Source organism: Carcharodon carcharias, chromosome 5, assembly GCF_017639515.1.
Source record: "Carcharodon carcharias isolate sCarCar2 chromosome 5, sCarCar2.pri, whole genome shotgun sequence".
NCBI classification, from domain to species: Eukaryota; Metazoa; Chordata; class Chondrichthyes; order Lamniformes; family Lamnidae; genus Carcharodon; species Carcharodon carcharias.
The window spans coordinates 173,318,243-173,341,918 of record NC_054471.1 but is presented as its reverse complement, the minus strand read 5'-3'; the positions used below and the strand labels follow the sequence as shown (position 1 = coordinate 173,341,918).

The following is a 23,676-nucleotide window of genomic DNA, read 5'->3' as shown; positions in this document are numbered from 1 at the left end:
GTCACCTCATCTTGGGAGTTCAGCTCTTTTGTCCACGTTTGAACCAAGGCTGTAATGAGGTCAGGACCTGAGTGGCTCTGGCGGAACCTAAACTGGGCATCAGTGAGCAGGTTATTGCTAAGCAAATGCCACTTGATAGCACTGTTAACAACCCCATCCATTACTTTACTGATGATCAAGAGTAGACTGATGGGGTGGTAATTGGCCAGATTGGATTTGTCCTGCTTTTGTGTACAGGACATACCTGGGCAATTTTCCACATAACCGAGTAGATGCCTGTGTTGTAGCTGTACTGGAACAACTTGGCTAGGGGTGCAGCAAGTTCTGGAGCACAAGTCTTCAGTACTATTGCCAGAATATTGTCAGGGGCCATAGTCTTTGAACTATCCAGTGCCTTCAGCCTTTTCTTGATATCACATAGAGTGAATTGAATTGGCTGAAAACTGGCATCTGTGATGCTGGAGACCTCCAGAGGAGGCCAAAATGGATCATCCACTTGGCACTTCTGGCTTAAGATTGTTGCAAATGCTTCAGCCTTATCTCTTGCACTGGCGTGCTGGGCTCCTCCATCATTGAGGATGGGGATATTTGTGGAGCCTCCTCCTCCAATGAATTGTTTAATTGTCCACCACCATTCATGGCTGGATGAGGCAGGACTGCAGGGCTTAGATCTAATCCGTTGATTGTAGGATCGCTTAGCTCTGTCTATCACTTGCTGCTTATGCTGTTTGGCACGCAAGTAGTCCTGTGTTGTAGCTTCACCAAGTTGACACCTCATTTTTAGGTATGCCTTGTGCTGTTCCTGGCATGCCCTCCTGCACTCTTCATTGAACCAGGGTTGATCCCCTGGCTTGATGGTAATGGTGGAGTGGGGGATATGCCAGACCATGAGGGTACAGATTGTATTCAAGTACAATTCTGCTGCCGCTGATGGCCCACAGTGCCTCATGGATACCCAGTCTTGAGTTGCTAGATCTGTTCAAAATCTTTCCCATTTAGCATGGTGGTAGTGCCAAACAACACGATTGTCTCCACAATGACTGTGCAGTGGTCAATCCTACCAATACTGTCATGGACAGGTGCATCTGCGGCAAGCAGGTTGGTGAGGATCAGGTCAAATATGTTTTTCCCTCTTGCCACAGACCCAGTCTAGCAGCTATGTCCTTTAGAACTCAGCCACCTTGGTCAGCAGTAGTGCTGCTGAGCCACTCTTAGTGATGGACACTGAAGTCCCCCATCCAGAGTACATTCTGTACCCTTGCCACCCTCAATGCTTCCTCCAAGGTGATATTCAACATGGAGGAGCACTGATTCATCAGCTGAGGGAGGGTCGTGCGTGGTAATCAGCAGGAGGTTTCCTTCCCCATGTTTGACCTGATGCCATGAGACTTCATGGGGTCCTGAGTTGAAATTGAGGATTCCCAATGCAACACCCTCCTGACTGTATATGACTGTGCTGCCACCTCTGCTGGGTCTGTCCTGCCGGTGGCACAGGACATACCCAGGGACGGTGATGGTGGTGTCTGGGACACGATCTGTAAGATATGATTCTGTGAGGATGACTGCGTCAGGCTGTTACTTGACTAGTCTGTGAGACAAGCTCTCCCAATTTTGGCACTAGCCTCCAGACGTTAGTAAGGAGGACTTTGCAGGGTTGACAGGGCTGAGTTTGTCATTGTCTTTTCTGGTGCCTAGGTCGATGCTGAGTGCTCAGTCTGGTTTCTTTCCTTTTCATTGTCACTGATGACATAAAACTATTATATGGTGTTCTTTTCCCTCCATGTTAGTTGAAATTTATTTTATCACTGTCTCAAGACTTAAAAATAGCACACTAATCATGTCCTTCGTGGGACCGGTCTATCATGTTTGAGCCGTTGATCATTTATATACAAGAAATGGAAACGCTTAAAAACTCATCACGGATGCCTAAAATCTGAGTCCAACATTGTAATACACAATGAGAAATTTTGATGCAAGTACATTTGAACAGATTATGAAATTAGCCAACTTATAAGTGACACAATTATACGCACAACCATTTGTAAAGAGTGAGGATAGAAAGACCAGTGGCAATTTTGCATTTGGAGAAGGAGGGGGTGAAACATAATCCACACAGATTGGAACACACAGCCCAAACACTCAATTTCCACCCCAAACCCTACCCTGTGAACCCAAATACCTCACCAGAATAAGAATACTCAATTAGATACAGTATATCCTCACTTAACATTGGTAGTTGCATTCCTGAAAAATGCAACCTTAATTGAAACAACTCTAAGTGAATCAGACTTTCCCATTAAAATACGGACTAGATTTACACCACCCCCCCCTTCTGAATCCTTTGATTTGAAGTCAAAGCTGCTTCTCCTACCTCTCGCTGCTCACTCACAGCAAGGCGTTGAGGAGGGGGAATTGGCAAGTGGGAGAGAGTTGGGGTGTGGAAGGATCAGCAAGAGGAAGGCTCAGCAAGAGGAGGGTCAAGGAGCAGCAGAGGCTACAAGCCTGGAGGGTAAACAGCATGAGGGTGGGCTAGCAAGTGAGGGGGGCTGCAAGGGGTTGACAGTGAGACAAAGGGTTAGGGAGTGGCCAAAATGGCTCTGATCAGGTTACATGGCCCTACGTCAGACCAACATGAAAAAACTTTAAGACAAAACTTGCAATGGTAAATGAGAGGATAGAACCCATTAAATGACTGGTGTTAAAGTGAAACAACTTAAAACAAGGCAATGTAAAATGGGGACTTAATGCACCTATAAACTTCTAAAAAGGGTGTAAATAAATTTCATGTATACCAGATAGCTGTACAATAAACAAATTAATAGTCAACGGTGTAGGAAAAAGAACTGGAAATAAGAAAAACAGAAACTGGATAGTGAGAATGTTAGTAATACATCTTACCAGTTTTGCTTCCTGAATTTTGAGCCAGTGGGTTGCTCTGAATAGAGCCCATTTCTATTGCTGATGATGCATCTGGTGACCAACCCCTGTGCCGTTTCTTTGGAGGACCTGAATTAGCTAAGTTGCCTGTTCAAGAGCACAAAAGGTATCAGTAATTATGATAATTGCATGCACATACAATGTCTAGAATTTTAGCTCGCATATCTTTAAAGTTGTTACCAACAATCAAAATAAGTACCTTTTTAAATTAAAACCAGTTAGTTTTAAGCATGAACTTGGATTCATTCCACTATGCATTGAATTTTATTGCAAAGCTTTGAAATGGGCACAAATACAGAAATTCTGCTTAACTCAGAACAGGAATAAGCCATTCAGTCTATCGAGCCTGTTCTGCCATTTAACTAGCTCGAGCTAATCTGTACCTTAATTTCATTTAGCTGCTGTTGATCCATCTCCCTTGATACCCTTTCTTAACAAAAATCTATCAATCTCAGTATTCAAATTTTCAATTGACCTAGCATCTACAACCTTTTGGGGACAAGGAGTTCCAGACTGTTACTAGCTTGTGTGAGAGAGAAAGTGCTTCCTGATTTCACTCCTAATTGGCCTAGCTCCAGTTTTATGATTGTGCCTTATCACAAACAATTGGGTAGACTTTCCAGAGAAGTAGTCATCTAGCAAGGACAATGTTCGCCAGTTTCTACCAGTGTGATCTCCCATGATCTTTCATAATTCACTACTCCGTGATCTCCCCACAAATATTGGGACTGGTGCAGGGACCCCACCAAAGAACAAGGGCATGGGGGCAGGGCGAGGGGATTGCACACAATACCAGTCCTTGAGGAACTCTGGAAAAAGCAGGCGCAGGCCGTTCAAGATCTTAAAAAGGTAAAGTTCACATTTGGCAGCAAAAAATTGTTAGCTTTGAACAAGGCTTTATATGCCAGTGTAGATTCAACCTTTCCACAGTGGCTAGCAAAATAAGATTGGGATGAGGAAGCAGAGTTTATGGGTAGAGTTTATTAAATTTAATTGTACCCGAAAGTGGAGGCAATGAGTTGACATGAAAGATTTTTATATTTTGGAAAGATTGAGCTCAACGAGGTGCTTAGAACAATGGAGTCTAAGATCAAAAGGGAAAAGGATAATTAAGGAAAGATGTTTAATTGGGTTGTTGTTGGCAGTGTGGGGGAGATTACCTGGGACCAGCACTGTGATGAGAAAAATTGTGAATTTGAAGCAGCCATCCAGTTTTAAGTGAGAAAAGTCTTTGTTTTCAGAAAGCAGTCTGCTTCCGAATCTTTCTTCCTGGGATTTGCACAGCAGAGTGGAAGAGAGTGAGAAGTCATGTGGTATACTTTTATTAAAGTAGCACCAGTTTTGTCTTGAGTAATATTACTGGATCTTATGGTTAAAAATCAAAAAGAGAGCTGTTGCCAAGTAGTTTAATTGTGTGTTTTGACCCAGTGGGTTTTTTGGGGATTGTTTTGTAAGACTGTTTTATCCGTGTAACTTTAACCTTGTGTGCTTAAGTTTTTGTTGTTTCTTGTTTATAAATATTTTAATTTTAAAATCCTAAAAAAGAGTTACTGGAGTTCTATGCTTTTGGGATTAGTAGTTTTCTCCTCGTTTTCAAGATATAAAGAAAAAAGTTAGGATCAGTAAGACAAGTGGCCTTCTGGGATTTGGCTCGCTCAGTGTATAACATTGGCTGCAGTCGTAACAGGCACACAGGTACCATCGGATATGCGCAGATTGCAGGATGGGTATTAACTGCATGCTCAGATGGTGAGGGAGTAGTCAGCCTCCTGGCATTGCAGGAGCATATAACAGGAGGAGGCAAGGCTTCCAGGCACAACTGGGTGGCCACCTAAGCACAAGGAAGGCAACAGCTGGCAATGGCAATGTGACTCTCAGATTTAGGGTCCAGTGACGACAGGAAACAACATCCTTCACAGGAAAATAACAACCCTAAGAATGAGGAGGGCAGAGGAGAGGGGCAAGGGGCAGGAAGGTCACACAGGCTATACCCTCATCGCTGGCTGTATCACTGAAGATGGAGTTACCTGGACATATCCGAGACCCAGGGTATGGGTCCAATCGTTTAGGAATGAGGTAAGGAGTAATTTCTACACTCAAAGAGCTGTGAATCTCTGGAATTTCCTACCCCAGGGGATTGTGGATTATTAATATATTTGTGGCTGGGATAGTCAGATTTTTGATCTCAGGGAATCAAGGGGTGCAGGTGGTGGTGGGAAAGTGGATTTAAGGCAGACGAATAGCCATAATCATACTGAATGACAGAATAGGCTCAAGGGATTGTATGGTCTACACATGCTCCTATTTCTTATGTTTTTATAAGCCAGGATGCAGAAATCAGTTCAGTATTGATGAGGTCAGTTTAAATTTCTATGTTTCCAAATGAATGACAATTGAAAGTCAAAAGGCATTTTCAAAAACCATGACAATGAGGTAAGCAAAGAAAGATACAACCTACTGCTGTCACTAACACAAAGGAATGTATGCAGCAAAATTTACGACTGCATTCTGGAGTCATTAAGTCAGTGAGAATGAATCTATTAACTAAAATGAACTGTGAATAATGATTGACATTACAACAGAAAGAAAAAAAATAGAAGGACTTTCATTTGTATAGCACCATCCTGACCTCAGATGCACAAAATGCTTTACAGCCAATTAAGTATTTTTGAAATATCATTACTGTTGAATTTGTTAGGAAATAGAGGTAGTTTAAGTAAATTATATGTGTATTTGGGTGTGTTAGGGATAAGTTATATCTTTAAATTTAATTTATATTTTTTTCTATTTGTGGGTTAAAAGGTGAAACCTGGGATCTAGTTTAATTTGAGTGTAGACAGCAGGTCTAAAGCTCTATTTGTATACCTGCATTTCTAATGAGTTTTACAACTCTAAGAGAAGTTAAAGTAAACATGAGCAGAAAAAACTGTGGTGTTGCCTAGCAATAAGGTCCAAAGGAAGACACACACACAAAAAAAAAGCAGCAGTTTGAGTTCAGTTGGAAGAAGGTGCCAGAACAGGCAGAACATGAAAAGGTGCAGATAGCAAGTCCCACGCTAAAGAAGAAAGGTCCCAAGGCCAAGAAGTGAGACAGAAACAGGGGAAAGTCCCAAGAAGACCTTTGAGACAAAGGAAGGACAGGAACCTGGAAGTTAAAAGTGAGGAGCAGAGGAAGGCTTCAAGCTTAAAGAAAAAAGCTGCAGGAAGCAGATTTAAAGCAAAAATGGTTTGAGACAAGTCAAAATGTCCAAAGAGATAATTGAAGGTCTGTAACTCTTTACTGTGGGCATGTGAAGCAGTTGTGTACTGTTGGTACGGCTGAGTAAGTGAGAGAGTGCATGGAAGGAAGCTTGAACATATGTGGTGACCTAGGGGAGTGGAACATCGGAAGCAGAGTTTAAAACCCTGGAGATGGACCCTTGCAGAAGGCGTCTGAGAGAAAGTTTCTGTCTGGGGGAAGATTCCAAAGCAAGTTCTTGAACAGTGGAGATTGGAAACCCTTGTGTGAAAGACGGAGTTCAGTGAGACTGGTTGGTTCACTATGTGACAAGCCTCTGGAGGGAGCTGATGAGAGATTCATATTATCTGTTTGGAGCGGCATCTATCACTTTGTTTCAGTGCGTGGTGTGCCTGACCACAGGTCACCAAATGGTTTACGTGGACTATGTACTTATTGTGAACATTGGAGTGTAAGATAGTTTTTGTAACTTGTGTTATCCTTACAAATCCGTATACATCTGTAAAGCTATAGTTGTGGGTGAAGGAGTATTGTAAAATAGTTTGTCTTTTCTTGTTAAATAAGTGTTTTATTCTTTTGTTAAAAGTTCATTAGCTGACTCCTGTGACTCTGTTCAGTAGCCACTCTCCACACACCTAAACAAAAATTAAAAGTTAGGATCTATCAAGTTCAGTTGCACCCTAGGATCAGGCTTGTCCAGTGGTATCAGTTGGGGTCATAACAAAATGTAGAAAATATGGCAGCAAATTGGCATCCAGTAAACTCCCGCAAACAGCAATGTGATAATGAGCAGATAATCTGTTTCTTTAGGGATGTTGATTGAGTGATAATTAAATATCAGCCAAGACACAGGGATAACTCCTCTATTCTTCTTTGAAATAGTGCCATGGGCTCTTTTATATTCACCTGAGACAGCAGACATGGCCTCAGTTATCGCATTTGAGGGATGTGCCTCTAACACGAACTGAGTTACCAACTGAGCCACAGTTCAAACTATAAAAACAGACATGCAATTGCTGTACCTATCACTGAAGGCCTTGACATATTCTGACAGGATAAGCTGTTGGCCTTCAATGGGTTTTGGTGCCTGGATGAATCTCTGGTGTTATGAGTTGCAGAAACTCCTGTAATAGCTCGCGAAAGAGCCTGATCTGCTGTTGCTCCTATAATCAAAAAAAAGTCTGGTCAAGGCTATGCTGTTAAGAAAAAAAACAGATTTTTAGCAGATAGGTAAAAAAGGAGGCATCACATTCTTAATAAAATTGTTCTCATTTTTCAAAATTAATAAACTTGAAGTGCAGAATAAAATGTTAATACTCAGTAAGCAAATGAGGAAACAATTCTCAAACAAACATAGAAGGCACTGAGGTATGTGGACTCTCCTTTACATGCATACTATCTTCTTGTTGCTGGGAAGATTGCCACCAGAATTGGGGATGCTTCCCTTCCTCTTTCTCTTGGGGAATACAGGACGAGAACACTAACCTTCCACTTTGTCACCAATTCCAATAAGATACATATAAATCTTCCAAAGCAATAACAAAATGCTATCCAGATACAGACAAACTCTCCACTATTCTGCCTTTTTTTTAAAACTATAGGAGATCTTCCAAAATAGATCCTCCTAAAAGTCCATTCAATATAAAAAAATACTTTTTAAACATAATTCTTTACAATATAGCAGACTGCATGGTGATATCTAATTAAAAATGCAACACAAAAATGGTACCAAAAGTTTCCAATCTAATAGAATCAAAACATTAGTAAGGAAGAAAGATTTGTTCTTATACAGAACATTTCCCAATCTAAAGACAGCCCAAAGTGCTTTATAGCCAATGAAGTACTTTTGAAGTACAGTCACTGTTGTAAATGTAGAAAGCACTGCAGCCAATTTCCACAGAGTAAGCTACCACATACAGCAAAGTGTGAATGACCAGAATTTTTTTTTTTTTAAAGTGATATTGATTAAGGGATAAATATTGACCTGGACTCCCTTCCTCTTCTTCAAAATAATGTCGTGGGATCTTTTATCTTCAACTGAGAGAGCAGATGGGTTCTTGCATTAACAATTCATCCAAAAGATTACTCCAACAACATAGCACTCCCTTAGTGCTGTACTTTGTGCTAACGTAGAGTTTTGTACTAAAGTGTCCCAGTGCGATTTGAACTGACCACCTTCTGATTCAGAGACAAGTTAGCTCCCCTGTGAGCCACATTAGTCATGATATCCATATAAGCAGATCCACCCCAATAATACTATTGCCTTCCAATCCCAAAGATCTGCAGAATTAGTAATATCCAGTCTATCAAAGTCTTCTTTTCTTGGCCGCTGTTCTCTAGCTATTCTGATTTCCCAATTTTGCATCCCAAATAAAGCCACCTGCATAGACACAAAACACCTTCATATTTGTCTGTAATCTATCTTAATTAATCCCCCAAACAAAAACATAAATCACAGCTCTAAAAACACAAAAAATGCGAATTCTTACATACTGCTAAACCTGAGAGAACCATCGTATAAACAGAAAGCATTGGACTCAACGGCATAAGCTGATATGAGGGTAGCCATATGAATTTGTGGAGCCTCAGCTGCAGGAATTTGGAAAGAAAATTGGGGAGAGGGGGAGGGATGGGTGTGTGCCAAAATTCTTGGCAGGGAAAACTCCACATCAAGAATGTGGAGACATAAAATCACCACTAACTGCTTCATGTTTGCTATTCAGGCAGGTCTAATTATAAATAGCATATTAAGTGGAGGTACCGTGAAATTCAGAGATACCATGAAATTCAATTCTGGCAGAGTCACAAAAGAAATATTAGCAAATTGACTGTCTCCAATACCATCACCAGCTCTCGTTGTATTTTCCTCTTCATTGACTTCAACAGAATGCAAACTCAGGCAGGAATATAAAGGACAACTGATCCACTACTGCCCCTTTTGTGCTCCTGCCAAAGTTTTATTACACCACCCCTGGTCCCTCTAATTGGTGCTTATAAATTTTCAGATTTAAATTAGAAAAATGGAGACCTATTGAAAAAAACTCTGATCAACGTTAAAGACAGACTAGAGCACCTGCTTGCTGAAATCCAATTAATGCATTCTGAATAGTTCCAGCAATGCTCTCTGCTGATGCTACTGTAGTGGATGAGGCTGGACTCTCAGGTGGTTGTGAGGGAATGCTAGAGGTGGAACTCGAGGATGACTGCTGTGTCCTGCCCTCTGTTAAAACAAAAGCGGAATTTTCACCAATGCAGCCAGTTTGAATTCTTCAATCTTCCAAAGAAGCTACGCTCGAGATCTCTCGGAGATTGCATTAGCATAACAACAACAGCAACAACTTGCATTTAGATAGAGGCTGTAGTGTAGGGAAGCATTCCAAGATGCTTTACAAAATCATAACCAAACAAAAATTGACAACAGGCCAAAGAAAGTGAAATTAGGACAGGTTAGTCAAAAAGGTAGGTTTTTTAAGGAGTATCTTAAAAAAGAGAGAGGTGGAGGATTTAGGGAGGGAACTCCCAGCTTAGTCTTGACAGCTGAAAGCAAGGTCGCCAAAGGAGGAGCAACCAAGTGAACATGTGCAAGAGGCCAGAATAGGAGGAATGCAGAATTTTTGTACATAGAACTGGAGGAGGCCACAAAGATAGGGACGGGCGAAGTCATGGATGAATTTGAACATAGGTATGTGAATTTAATATTGAGGGATTTGAGTGGGGTTCAGCACTTTGCTCCTTACTTTTTGGAAACATAAAAGGAGTGTTAAACATTGTTGATAATGGCAACTTTTCAGCACAAGTCCCCAGAATCAACAGAAATCAGTCTTTCCTTAGCACTGATTTGTGCCAATTTGTTTTCAACAGAACCTGGTTGATAAGATTTCTTGCTGCACTTACCTATCTTGTTCTGGATTTTTTTGTTTTTTTACAAACTTCACAATCCAGCTCTCACCTGTGCCCTTCCAACAGATTAAGGGTCCTTTAGTAAGACTGCCCTGTGCATTCTTAATCAGATAACACTTCAGGTGCTTTTGTTTCTTGGGCTGGGTGATCAGTTTCAGGTTGATGTGATTGGAAAACTCTGTGAAGTAACGAAATCCATTTTCTCCACAGCCGACACAATTGCCAGAGAAACCTACAAAACATTGAGGATAAATGCACTTAACAGAAATAAAGATTTGTCGTTCAACCTTCTTAAATAAAAATACTCAAGCTCATTTCACAGTGTGTGAAATTGGTCAGAGTCTTTCACCTCCTCAGTCTTGGCTGCATTGAAATCCAGGTAGCAGAGGTGAAATAACACCATGATGATCTACCACCTTAATGGTCCCTATTTCTAAGTGACAGGTAAATTTAAGATAGATTCTTCAAGTCCTTCAGTTCTTCTTGAAAAACAAATTACACATTTAATATAATATTTTTACAATTGGATTTATGCTACCAGATTACTGTTGATAAATAGAAACTGTATTTTCTCATGAAACACAGACCTGATGCCTTCAAGATCTAGATAAAATCTACAATGGAAAATAAAAGTACATAATCCATAATGGCCTGATACAGCTGGGAGAAAGAGCAATTCAATTACACAATGAGCACTATGGTGACAGACTCGCAGGATGACACTATGTATACTAGTTAAGGTCCTCTCCCAGTGGACAATGATTCTTCAAAAGTCTTCATCCAAATGTATATTCATTTAAATTTAAAAGAGTTCTCAACCTCCTACCTTGGTTGACTGCAATATTTAACACAACAGTCACTCCTAGATTACAGGAAAGTGTGTCTTGCAAATGGAAGGCTTCAAGAAAAAGTCAAAAATATAGAGAAAAAGCATGCAAGATGTTTCATGCACAGACAAGCTTGCTGTCAGAAAATAACCTTCAATGTTCAAATACCTCACTAGCTTGAAAAGATTCTCCAAAGCAGGCATATTTCCCTGTTGTACTCATTTTATATCAGTCATGAGCAGACTAGTGGAAATAGATCCATGCCTGAACTCATGACTGTGGGACTCAATGATAATTAGCGTGGATGGTGTCTCAAATGATACATATGCACTCTATCCTCAGATCCAATATAGATAAGTGTGTAGCAGTCAACATTGCGACATATGTTCATCTTCAGTTTTTGTCAGCTTGCTCCAAAACCAAGCAGTACTCCTTCATGCGATGGAAGTTGTCTCAGAACATTGGTGCAAGAGTCCTTCATGCTAATGGCTCGAACCCAAACCATTTTAAACTGTTTTATTAGTGGCCCTCCTTCCACCTTAAGATCATAAGCGGGGCTGCTCTAGGAAGAGAATCTATAGTTTGCAACTCTTTTTGTAACATAGCTTGTTCAGAATGTTACTATCTACCTCAATCATGAAAGTTCCAATTGTCCCAGCATTCGTAGCCTTTTGGAGGAGAGTTCTAAATTTCTTAGCCTTTCATGTGAATAAAGTGCTTTCTTATTTTACTCCTGAATGGCCTAGCTTTAATTTTAAGATGGTGGTCAGGATTTTCCGGTCCCGCCAGCAGCGGGAATCAGCAGAGGTGTGACCGAAAAATTTGGACAGCAGCCAAAAGTCCGTTGACTTTGGGCGAGAATTTCTGGTCCCGCCAGTGTCAAGGTCGGAAAATCCAGCTGCATGCCCTAGATTCCCCCACCAGAGGGAACAGTCTCTTCGCATCAACCCTATCAAATCTATTTTAATATTCTAAACACTTCAATCAGATCACCCTCAATCTTCTACACTCAAAGGAATATAAGCCAACTTTATGCAACCCACTTAGCCCAAGGGCCTTTCTGATGAATATATGCATCTCCTCCTCAGATGTCAACATATGCTTCCTGAGGTGCAATGCCCAAAATTGAACGTCACACTCCCAGTGGGGACTGGCCAAGGCTCTATACGACTGAACCATAACTCCCTCTCCTGTGTGTTTAAGGACTCTTGAGATAAAGGCCACTTTATATTCACCTTTTTGATAACCATTTTGTAACTATCCAGCTGCCTTGATAATCAAGCAGGGCCTCAGCAAATTCAAGATTTGGGCCAATAACTGGCAGGTAATATTTTCACCACATAAATTGCCAACAATGAAAAAGATAAGCTGTCTCCCCTGACCTTCAATGGTATTACCCTTGCCAAGACCATCAGAATTACCATTCTTGGTGGTTGCCAGTAACCAGTTTAAGTGAAATAAACGTCAACCACAGCTATGAGAGAAGGACAGCAGATGAAGACTCTTTAACAAAAGTCTTATCTCCTGACTCCTCCCCATTATCTACAAACCTTATGCCTCAAAAACACTCAAGACGCTTGACACAATCAAGGACAGGGAGCAGTCCTGTTGACTGGCACCATGGTCACTGGACACAATATTCACCTCCACCGCCACACTAACTGCAGTATTTACTATCTAGCGGATGTAAGGCAAAAGCTCAGACTTGCTTCAGCTGCACCTCCTGGAATTATAACCTCACAAAGGATAAGGTGAACACCATCACCTGCAGGTTCCTCTCCGTTATTTTTTTTCATTCTCATATTTCACGAGGTAGACATCGCTGGCAAAGCCAACATTTATTACTCAACTCTCGCTGCCCGAAGAAAGTGGGAGGGAAGTGGGAGGGTCCTTCTTGAGCCATTTGCGGCCTGTGTTTGTAGCTGTCTGATGCAACTGAGTGTCAAGCGTAGAAGGAAATTAAGTTAAACATGTTGGTGTGGAATTAGATTCAAATGTAGACCAAACCAAATAAAGAAGCCAGATCTTCTTCCCTCAACAGCATAGTGAGCCAATTGGCTTTTATGACAAGCATGAGAGATTTATGTCACATTTACTGTTATTTTATTTATTCCTAGGTTTTATAAACTGAATTGAAGATCTCGGGCTGCCATAATGGGATTTGGACTGGCATTCTTTTATTATTTGTCCATGCTTCTGGATTACTAATCCAGGAATGATGCAATCATACCAACAACTACCAAAGTTTATGTCATGTCTTGAATGTAGAAAAAATTCCCAAAGTGCTATGCAGAGATATAATGAACAGAAGGACATGAGCCAAAGGAGGAGCTATAATATCTTGATCAGAGTTAAGTTTTAAGCAGCATCTTAAAGAAGGAGAGGAAGCTGAAGAGGTGAAAAACAGCTAGAGGTACAGCCACTAATGGTGGGCTAAGGGAGGAAACTAAGGGTCTGGAAGTACTCAACAGTAGAGACAATGGGCAGAGTGGGCATGGATGAAACTGCTGCCCCTCAAGGTGATGCAGAATCAGCCTTTCCAGCACTGCCTCCCCACCCCACGAATTAGTATTGATGTCCCAGAAAGTGGCAGAAACAATTACATGGTTATCACAGAAGCACCATAAAGAAGCACTGGGCCGCCTCAATCTCAAAAGGTTACTTTTGAAACCCAGCAGGTAATCACTGATCAAATGCTCACTCTGAGGTGAAGTGAGAGTGACTGCCCTTGAAATCAAGGCAGCATTTGACCAAGTATGGCATCAAGGAGCCCTAGGAGTCAATGGGAATCAGAGGGGAAACTCTCCGTTGGTTGGAGTCATGCCGAGCGCAAAGGAAGATGGTTGTGGTTTTTGGAGGTCAATCATCTCAGTTCCAGGACATCATTTCCATTTCTTCCCCTATCCTTTTGTTTTTTCCAATAATTTATATAGATTTTTCTTTTCCCACCTATTTCCCATCAATGTTCAGCACCATTCGTGACTTTTCAGATACTGAAGCAGTCCATGTTCAATTGAAGCAAGACCTGGGCAATATCTAAGCTTGGGCTGACAAATGGCAAATCATATTTGGGCTACACAAATGCCAGGCAATGACCATCTCCAACAAGAGAGAATATAACCATTGCCCCTTGACATTCAATGGCATTACCATCAGTGAATCCCTCACTATCAACATCCTGAGGGTTACCATTGATAAGAAACTGAACTGGACTAGCCACAGAAATACTGTGGCTACAAGAGCAGGTCAGAGACTAGGAATCCTGCAGCATGTAATTCACTTCCTCTGACTCCCCAAAGCCTGTCCACCATCTACAATGCACAAGTCAGGAGTGTGATGGAATACTCTCCAATGGCTTGGATGAGTACACCTCCAACAACACTCAAGAAGCTTGACACCATCCAGGACAAAGCAGCCTGCTTGATTGGCACCACAACCACAAACATTAATTTCCTCCACGACCGACACAGTGATGGCAGTGTGTACCATCTACAAGATGCATTGCAGAAGCTCACCGAGTCTCCTTAGGCAGCACCTTCCAAACCCACGGCCACTACATCTAGAATCTAGAAGGACAAGGGCAGCAGATAGATGGAAACTCCACCACATGGAAGTTCTCCTCCAAGCCACTCACCACCCTGACTTTGAAATATATCGCCGTTCCTTCACTGTTGCTGAGTCAAAATCCTGGAACTCCCTCCCTAACAGCACTGTGGGTAAAACTACATCACAGAGGCTGCAGCGGTTCAAGAAGGCAGCTCACCACCACTACCTTTTCAAAGGCAATTAGGGATGGTCAACCCCAGCCAGCAACATCCACATCCCATAAATGAATAAAGAAACATATCTTCCAATGGGAGTCAGTTAAAAGGCACACATGATATGCAAACATTAGAGGAAACAGTGTACCAAAATATGGCATATCAGGTACACATGACACAAAAGAGAGAAATAAATTGGTTGCACTTGATCCCACTTTTGTTCATGCAGCTTCCCTGAAATGATGAAAAGTAAGGCAGCAATATATGGATATTAGTCAAGGTAGTGCAGGGAACGAGGTGGCAGGGTGCGCTGAGTGTTTTTGAGCCATTTGAATACATGTGGAGAGTCTATTAAGGTAGCAGCTCAGGAACTTAACTGAATGAGTCCTTGGTGAACAGTTGATGCAATACTGGCTACAAAAGTGAATTTGCACAAGCATTGTAACGACCTTGCCCAGACAGGAGGTTGTGGGATAAGGTTCATTCCAGTACATGAGCACACATTCTAGGCTGGCACGTCAGTGCTGAGTGAGTATTAGATTGGAATACTGTCTTTTAGACGAAATGTAAACCATCTACTTGCTCAGGTGGATATAAAAGATCCCATGGCACAATTCTAAGAAATGCAGGGGGTTTCTGATGGTGATCTTCCTGTCTAATACTTACCCCTCAATGAACACCACAAGAAACAAATTAAACTGTTCAATTATCTCACTGTTGTTTGTGGAATGTTGTATGCAAATAGGCTGTTGTGCTCGTCTACAAAAACAAGCAGCTACATCTTAAAAGTAATTAATCGGCTGTGAGGCGATTTGGAATGTGCCGAGCACGTGAGGTGCTATATATGTGGAGGCAGTTTCCTTTGGTCAAGGCCTGAAAAGGAGTCATAGTGCAGAATTGTCCCAGATTTCCACTAAGTGTGGTAGCAAGCGAGAAAAAGGACATTTTACCCACCAGCTGCAATGGCTCATTTTCGCGCCTTATCATCCCATTCCCGCCTCAGTAATTATGCATTCTCAGGAAACATGGCTAGTTGCTAGCGGATCATCCTCTGAGTCGCCCACCCCACCATCACCTCAGGCCTTCAGTAAACCGGGCACCATATTTAAAGGCCGTCCATGCACAGAGCTAGCAATCTTCAAGGGATAGGAAGCTACTGGGAACTGATGGCTGCCAAAGGTTGGAAACATGCTGCCCCCAGATTTAGTGATGCCTCCCTCGAGGACCCAATGGACGCAGCGAAGTCCTCTACTCCTGCTTTGGGCGAAGACCAGCAAGCAAGATCACCAATCCAGCACTGGAGGTGGTGGCAGCAGTAGTCAGCACCAACGTCCTGCAAAAGAGGACAGCCATCCAGTACCGAAAGAGGATGAATGATCTTCTTTATTCTGCCAGGTTAGTCACTCTTCTCATCACTCTCAGCCCACGCACTCACAAACCCATCACACATCACAGGGATCCCGCACCCTGCCAGTTCAAGGGACATCACCATCCACTCTCTCACACACACACACCTTCATTTGTCCTGCGGATCATGTCCTCATCCTGCCCATGGCACCAATCACCACCCATGCCTAGCATCCTTGTCATCTAGCCTGGCAGGCGTCCTGCTTCCACTCTCTCCATCTCTATTCATGCAGAACAAGCTGGTACACAACAAAAGGGAGAGATTGCAGATCGGTGGAGGAATGTCTGAAATTAAGATCCTCATGGACTTGGAAAATAGTCATCCAGCTGGCCGGCGATGATCTGGACCATTCCTGTGCTGACAGTGAGGTCAGCGGTACCCAACCAAGTGCAGATCCAGCAGTGCAACATCCAATATAAAACCATGTTGTGAGTTAGTTCCCCTGTTCCGCAGTCCTCTGCCACGAACTAATTATCTCTCCTTGCTTTCGCAGGCACATCGGGAAAGCAGCCCAAGGGATCCACAACCCAGATCCTCAACTCAAGCCCCAAAAAAACTTCAGAAGAAAAATCTGACAACACCCTCACTGAAGACCCGTCACAGCGCTCACCCAGACCCTCCACCAGCACAAGAGACACACACCTCGTTGGGACCTACCTCTAGAGTAGCCTCAGGGTTCCACTGCCGCACAGCAGGACCCAAAGCAGGCCGGGGCTCTCTGAATCTCGGTCCTTCAGAGGACGCCCATCAAGGACATTGCACACAGGGTATAGCAGTCGTAGGTTGCCTCCACCTCTGCTGTGGATGTCGGGAGCATAGGAAGGTTAAGAAAATGTAGTTGCACAGCCTGGGCATTAATCATTTGTACATAATGTTCACTATTGTAAATAAACTCCCAAGAATGTCTCCTTGCCATGATGAGCAGTGTTCATGTCACTCAGATGTGAAACCTTGCTCCCTGCACAAGATAAAGGCAGGTCTCTCAGTCCAGGGCCTCCTCCCTGTGCTCTCTGCAACCTTCCCAGCACACTGATGGTGCGCCTTCACTGTCACGGGACACATCAGTCCTCCCTGCACCTCGATGGGGCTTATCATTGTTGCCAGAATGTCCTGTTCCAGCAGTACAGAGTTCCATCATTCTCTCTGTGTGCTCTCAGCAGCTTTGAGGTGAATTTGGCCCCCCATCCCATCAGCATCTGTGTCCGGTGACAGTGTGGTCCCGAAGGGTTCAGCCATGAAGGATGCCATAGGATCAGGAGAAGTTAAAGTTTCCCCAATGCATCTCCACGATATGACCCTGTTCACAGAGAACAAGCAATCTGCCATCAGCCAGACAGGAGTCAGACATTCACATAAGCTACATAAGGATCTATGGAGTGTCCGCACTGCATGTCATCATCATCCTCCTGGAATATAGGGACTACGGGCATCCACTGTGTCTCCATGACAGGAGCCTTATCACAGAGATTATGTGTCCTGCCATGTTCACAGATGCAATGTGAGGGTCTATGGTCTCTCCTCACTGCATGTCGCCATCGTCCTCCATGAGTTTAGTAACTAAGAGGGCCTCCTGAGCGCGCCTGCCTCGCCTGGACAATGCGATGGTCTCATTGCGTCATCTTTGTCTTTGAGGACCTCCTCACCCTCATCCCCCTCTACATCCTCCTCAATGGAGGAGACCTTCAGCTCCTCCGTCTCATCAGCCAGCTCCTCTTCCTATTGCAGCGTCAGGTTGTAAAGGGTGCAGCAGGCAACAATGATGCGTGACACCCTCTGTGGACTGTATTTCAGGGCTCCACCAGACTGGTCCAGGGACTGGAACCTCATTTGCAATATCCTGATGATTTGTTCCACCAAAGTGCAATTTGCAGCTTGAGACTCATTATACCTTCGCTCTGCTGCAGTCTGAGGCCGCCGCACAGGTGTCATCAGCCACGGCCTCTGCAGGTAACCCTTGTCCCTGAGGAGCCAACGCTGCAGCTCCTGGACCCTGGAAGACATCAGGAATCTGAGATCTACTGAGAATGTAGGAGTCATGGCTACTCCCTGGGAACCATGTGCAGACCTGTAGGATGTGATTGTGGTGGTTGCACAGCAGCTGAACTTTCAGCGAGTGGAAGCCCTTGCCGTTGACGGAGTTGAGCGTTTGTTGCCACAGAGATCTGAGCAGCATACGAGTTCAGTCGATGGTGCCCTGCACCTGTGGGAAACCTAAGATCTGGTCAAATCCCAGCGCTCTTGATTTCTGGCTTTCCTGATCCCGGGCGAATTGCACAAAGTTGTGAAGGTGGTGTCCATGATTTCCTGGATGCATTTGTGGGTGGAGGCTTGTGATATCCCACAGAGGTCACCTGTCGAGCCCTGAAATGGGCAACTGGTGTAGAAATTGAGCGCTGCTGTCACTTTCACAGCCACTGGCAGTGGATGCCCTCCATGTGCCCATGGCACCAAATCCTGCAGCAGGTGGCAGATTTAACTGACCAGTACCTTGGACATGCTCAGTCCTTGGAGACTCTGGTTCTCGGTCCTCTGCATGAATGACAAGCGCCATCTATAGACCTTGGGTCTAGCCCGGTGCTGACTGGTGACGGCTCACTGTGGCTCTTTAGCATTGTGTGCAGGAGCCCCAGCTACCCCTTCTTCTCCTCCCTCTGTCCAGCCAGGCACCTCCAACACTCTCTTCTTCTTCGTCCCCACTCCCCATAAGCCATGAGGCATACTGCTAGATCACCAGGCTCCATGATCCTGATGTATTCCTTCTGCAGGAGGAAAAAGAAAGACACATGGGTTAGCTTGGGTGTAGTAAGAACCTCTCTTAGTTAAGTCTGAAGGCCCCTGAATGCATCCTGGAGAGTGCTCACCACCACTTGGATGGCTAGGGTATACTGCACTGCATGGCTGCCCGAAACCGCACCTTCCTCCGCCCCACTCCACTTGATCAATTGGCGGCAGCTTTGCCCATCGGACTGCATGTTGTGCTTTTAGCTCAGGTGCCGGCATTCTCCTAACCCGCACTGCAAGGCTGCTCTGTTAGCTTGAACCATGGGGGAGACTGGTCCAAACTGAGATGATGACATATCGAGGAGCTGAGAGTGCCTCCATCAGTGACTGCTCTATGGTCAGCTTTCTCGAGGAGATTGTACAACGTTACCAGTCGTCCAATTGTTTTGCAGTCCACCAAAATGCTTATTTGCTTGCAGTCTGTGACCGAGGGTTGAAAAGCTCCGGAACATTTGGTGGCATTTTCATAGAAGTGGGCAGATAAGCTAGAGACCTGACTCCAAGCATGTCAATGTGGCTGCTCCTGAACTATCTCAGCGGCGGAGGAATGATCACTTTATACAAGATTTCCTTAATGAGTGGCCGCTTCCCTTGCCCACCACCCTTCTACCCACATGTTCTTGTGCACTACCATCAGGCTGTGCTGCTTTGCTCACCCCAACCACAGAGCATCTTTTACCCTGGCATCGCACTGTCAGGAAAAAGAAACTTGCCTGTGACCCTGCCTGAATGCGTGGCGCCTCAATCTTGAAGTCGAACAGGCGACCCTCACGAGCACTGCACAACATTAGTGTGCACTCACCTCAGAGTTCCCCTCGAAGTTCAGCACGCCTTTTAAATCCTGTTGTGAAACACATCGGCATGTAATCACATCGATGTGCCCAGATGGTCCAACATGGGGGGGATGATTCCGGCGAGCAGGGATCATAATTAGATATAATTGTATTAAAGTGACATTCCTGGCAGTCTGGCAGCGGGAAACACAGCCTGCCATTGGAGGGTGGAACGGATGACGTTGTGAAACCGTTTTTTGGCCTTCCCACCATATTGTCCGCTCATGCCCGCCTTGATGCCCGACACCAAAGGGGACAGAAAATAGACTGGAAACATTAACTGCTTTTTTCTCTGCAAATGCTACCAGGCCTGCTGAGCTTTTCCAGGATTTTCTGTCTATGTTATTTCAGATTTCCAGAATTTGAAGTATTTTGCTTCAATTCCCTTGGTCAATGTCTGTTAGGTGAGCCAGGAACTGCAGATACAGTTTGTGGCATATGGTTGTGGCTCATAGGCAGTCTGGAACTAGTACCAGGTAATCTCCTTAGTGTCCCTCTTTGATGTTCTTCAGCTTTAAGCGTCAAAATCTGTTGTAGGACTTCTATGAAAAGAACTCTCAAGTTTTAAAGTAACAATGTAATTATCAAATAACGACTATCTACAAGAACTCCCTTCTTCACATGTAAGGCTGCAACTTGACATTTATGGCCACTTTGAACATACATACTTAAAACTAAGCAACACGTTGAACAAAACTCTAGAAAATGAACTGCTAAGTATTGATGCTGTTAATTAAATAAATTTAACATGCATTACAAAGCTCTTGTACATTTTGTACAAGATCTGTATCAACCGAAGAGAAACATGACTAAGAAAACACTGCTGTGCTGATTCAGAATGGAGGGCTGTGTAAGGTCACGGCAGAACAATCTTCCGATTCCTGCTTTCAACATTATGCCATTGGAATTGAACCATAAACTGTAGAAATTTACAACATAGAAAGAAGCTACTCGGTCTATCATGTCTGTGCCAGGTCTCTGCCACCGTAATCCAAATCTAATCCCGCACCCTCTCAAAAGCCTTATATCTTCCTCTGATTCAAATACTTATCCATTTTTCCCTTGAAGGATGCTGTGACTTCTGCTTTAACTATTACATTTGGCAAATCAGTCTCTGCTTCGACATGGTTAAGTGAAAAGAATTTTCAACTGCTGACTTCCCAACTATAAAAGAACTCGTCTTTCACCATTCATACCAAGTTAACGTTTCAAGTCCAATATAACTCTTCTACGGAAGAGTCGGAGGAAAGCAATCTCCTCCCTGATTTGTTTGGTCATTTGAGCAAAATTCACCCCCTCAGAACTCCTTAACTTGCCCTCCAAATAAAAGGTGTGGCTATGGGTACCCGCATGGGCCCCAGCTATGCCTGTCTCTTTATGGGGTATGTGGAACATTCTTAGTTCCAGTCCTACTCCGGCCCCCTTCCACAACTCTTTCTCCGGTACATCGATGATTACTGCGGTGCTGCTTCATGCTCTCATTGGGACTTGGAAAAATTTATTAATTTTGCTTCCAATCTCCACCCCTCCATCATTTTCACGTGGTCCATCTCTGACACTTCCCTTCCCTTCCTTGACCTCTCTGTCTCAATCTCTGGTGATAGACTGTCCACCAATATCCATTACAAGCCTACTGACTCCCACAGCTACCTCGACTACAGCTCCTCACACCCCGCTTCCTGTAAGGACTCCATCCCATTCTCTCAGTTCCTTCGCCTCCGTCGCATCTGTTCTGATGATGCTACCTTCAAAAACAGTTCCTCTGACATGTCCTCCTTCTTCCTTAACCGAGGTTTTCCACCCAAGGTCATTGACAGGGCCCTCAACCGTGTCCGGTCCATCTCCCACGCATCCACCCTCACGCCTTCTCCTCCCTCCCAGAAACATGATAGGGTCTAGATGAATTGCTCCTTTAGACACAATGGGCCGAGTGGCTTTCTCCTCTGCTGTAACCATTCTACATTATTGTCCATTCAATAATAGGATGCCCAAAACTGCACAGAATGCCCTAACCAATGATCAGTATAAATGTATTGCTACTTTATTCCTGTGCATCAGCTGTGGCTCAATTGGTAGCACAGGGACCACTGAATCACTTGGTTCCAGGATCAAGCCCCAATCCAGGGCTTGGGCAGAAAAATCAGAGCTGATACTACAACACAGTACTGAGAGGTCATGACACTGTTGGAGATGCCGTCTTTCAGAAGAGACATTAAATTAAGGCTCCTCCTGCTCTCAGGTGGATGTAAAAGATTCCATAGGACTAATCTGAAAAAAGCAGGTGAGTTATCCCCAGTATCCTTGCCAATGATTATCCCTCAATCAAAATCACACAAAAAAAACCAAATTATTTGTTCATTATTACACTGCTGTTTGTGGGAGCTTGCTGAGTGCAAATAACTTATGTGTTTGCTACATTACAGCAATGACTACACTTCAAAAAGTACTTAATTGGCTTTCAGGTGTCCAGTGATTGTGAGTAGTGCTATTTAAATGCAAGTCTTTTTTCTGTTTTGTGTGCACCATGCCCTTATTTATAAAATCTAAAATACTGTAGCACCTGCTGCTAACCGGAAAGACAGAAGCTATCGCACATGCACACTTGGCCCACACTGCAGCCTCCAGGAGGGCACACACAACTGTTTGTAGTTTGGAATTATGCAATGCGATTGGCAACCATTTCACTGCAGCAAATAACTGAGAGGAAAGAAAACAATTTTCCAGCAGGAATTCATTCTAGTCTCCAATCTGTAATAGGATCTCAATTTCAATGAGTGTGCTACCTCCTTACACTAGCCCCAGTGTGTTAAGGTTCTGTGCAAGAAACTCCTGGGTAGATAATGGACTCTTAATCCCAAGGTTGTTGTTTCGAGTCACGCATTAGGTAGTAATTTTCTCTTGAATAGTTTATTCACATTACCTTTTTTACACATTGGAAGTTGAGGATTTAATTTACTGAAAATTCCTGATTATCTAACTTTATCCCTAACTGAATCGTCAGAAGCATGTTTTCAGATGGAACAGCTGATAAATCATAGGCACAGTGGATAAAAGAAATTTCAATTGGTAAGGACCACACACACTTAAAAACTGGTAACTTGAACCTTATTGTTAGTTTAGTCTGTGTCAAGTCAACTTGTTTGCTTTAATCATGCCAGCTGATACAATGACACAAAGACTGCAACTGAGCATGTGCAGGAAGTGCTTCACTCTAGTGTTGTGGCACAAATAAACACAGCCAACTAAAATGCTAATGGCCAAATGCTGAGGCAGCACTTAGCCTCAGGGAGATGAGTGCGTTCTTTCATGCACATGCGCAAAAGAGCGCACTCTTGGCTCAGGAAATGCCCCCCCACCACCCCACACAGGGACGTCATGCTGGGCAGGCCTTAATTGGCCAGCCCATGTAAAATGATGGCATGCCCCCAATCGGGGACGCGCGCCTGCTCTTCAACATCCCCCCCCAACGTGGGGGAAAATTCTGCCCATAGAATCATAGAGATCTACAACACAGAAAAAGGTCCTTTGGCTCATTGAGTCTGCGCCAGTCAAACAAGTACCTAACTATTCTAATCCCATTTTCCAGCACTAGGCTCATAGCCTTGTGTGCTGTGGCATCACAAGTGAACATCCAAATACCTCATAAATGTTTTGAGGATTTCTGCCTCTACTATCCTTTCACGCAGTGAGTCCCAGATTCCCACCACCCTCTGGCTGAAAAAATTCTTCCTCACATCCCCTTTAAACCTCCTGCCCCTTACGTTAAATCTATGCCCCCCGTTTATTGATCCCTCCACCAAAGGGAAATGCTCCTTCCTGTGTACTCTATCTATGCCCCTCATAATTTTATACAATGTTATAATAATCCGTGATTATGCTCCCTGGTCAAACTCATTTGCATATTACTGAACATAATGGCTACCACAACAATTTATATTTACACAGCACTAAATATAATGAAAAGCCCCAAGATGCTTCACAGGAGTATTTT

The 23,676-nt window shown here is 43.6% G+C and overlaps 1 protein-coding gene across 1 annotated transcript in view; it reads right to left on the bottom strand.

The window, feature by feature from the left end:
- Positions 1 to 23,676, bottom strand: part of greb1 (growth regulating estrogen receptor binding 1) — a 342,458-nt gene that overhangs the window by 133,471 nt on the left and 185,311 nt on the right. Inside the window, exons 9-12 of the mRNA XM_041187420.1 lie at positions 10,125 to 10,307; positions 9,249 to 9,395; positions 7,198 to 7,338; positions 2,899 to 3,024 (exon numbers count right to left, since the gene is read on the bottom strand). Of these exons, the coding sequence (XP_041043354.1) occupies positions 2,899 to 3,024; positions 7,198 to 7,338; positions 9,249 to 9,395; positions 10,125 to 10,307 (597 nt within the window). The remainder of the gene's footprint in view (positions 1 to 2,898; positions 3,025 to 7,197; positions 7,339 to 9,248; positions 9,396 to 10,124; positions 10,308 to 23,676) is intronic.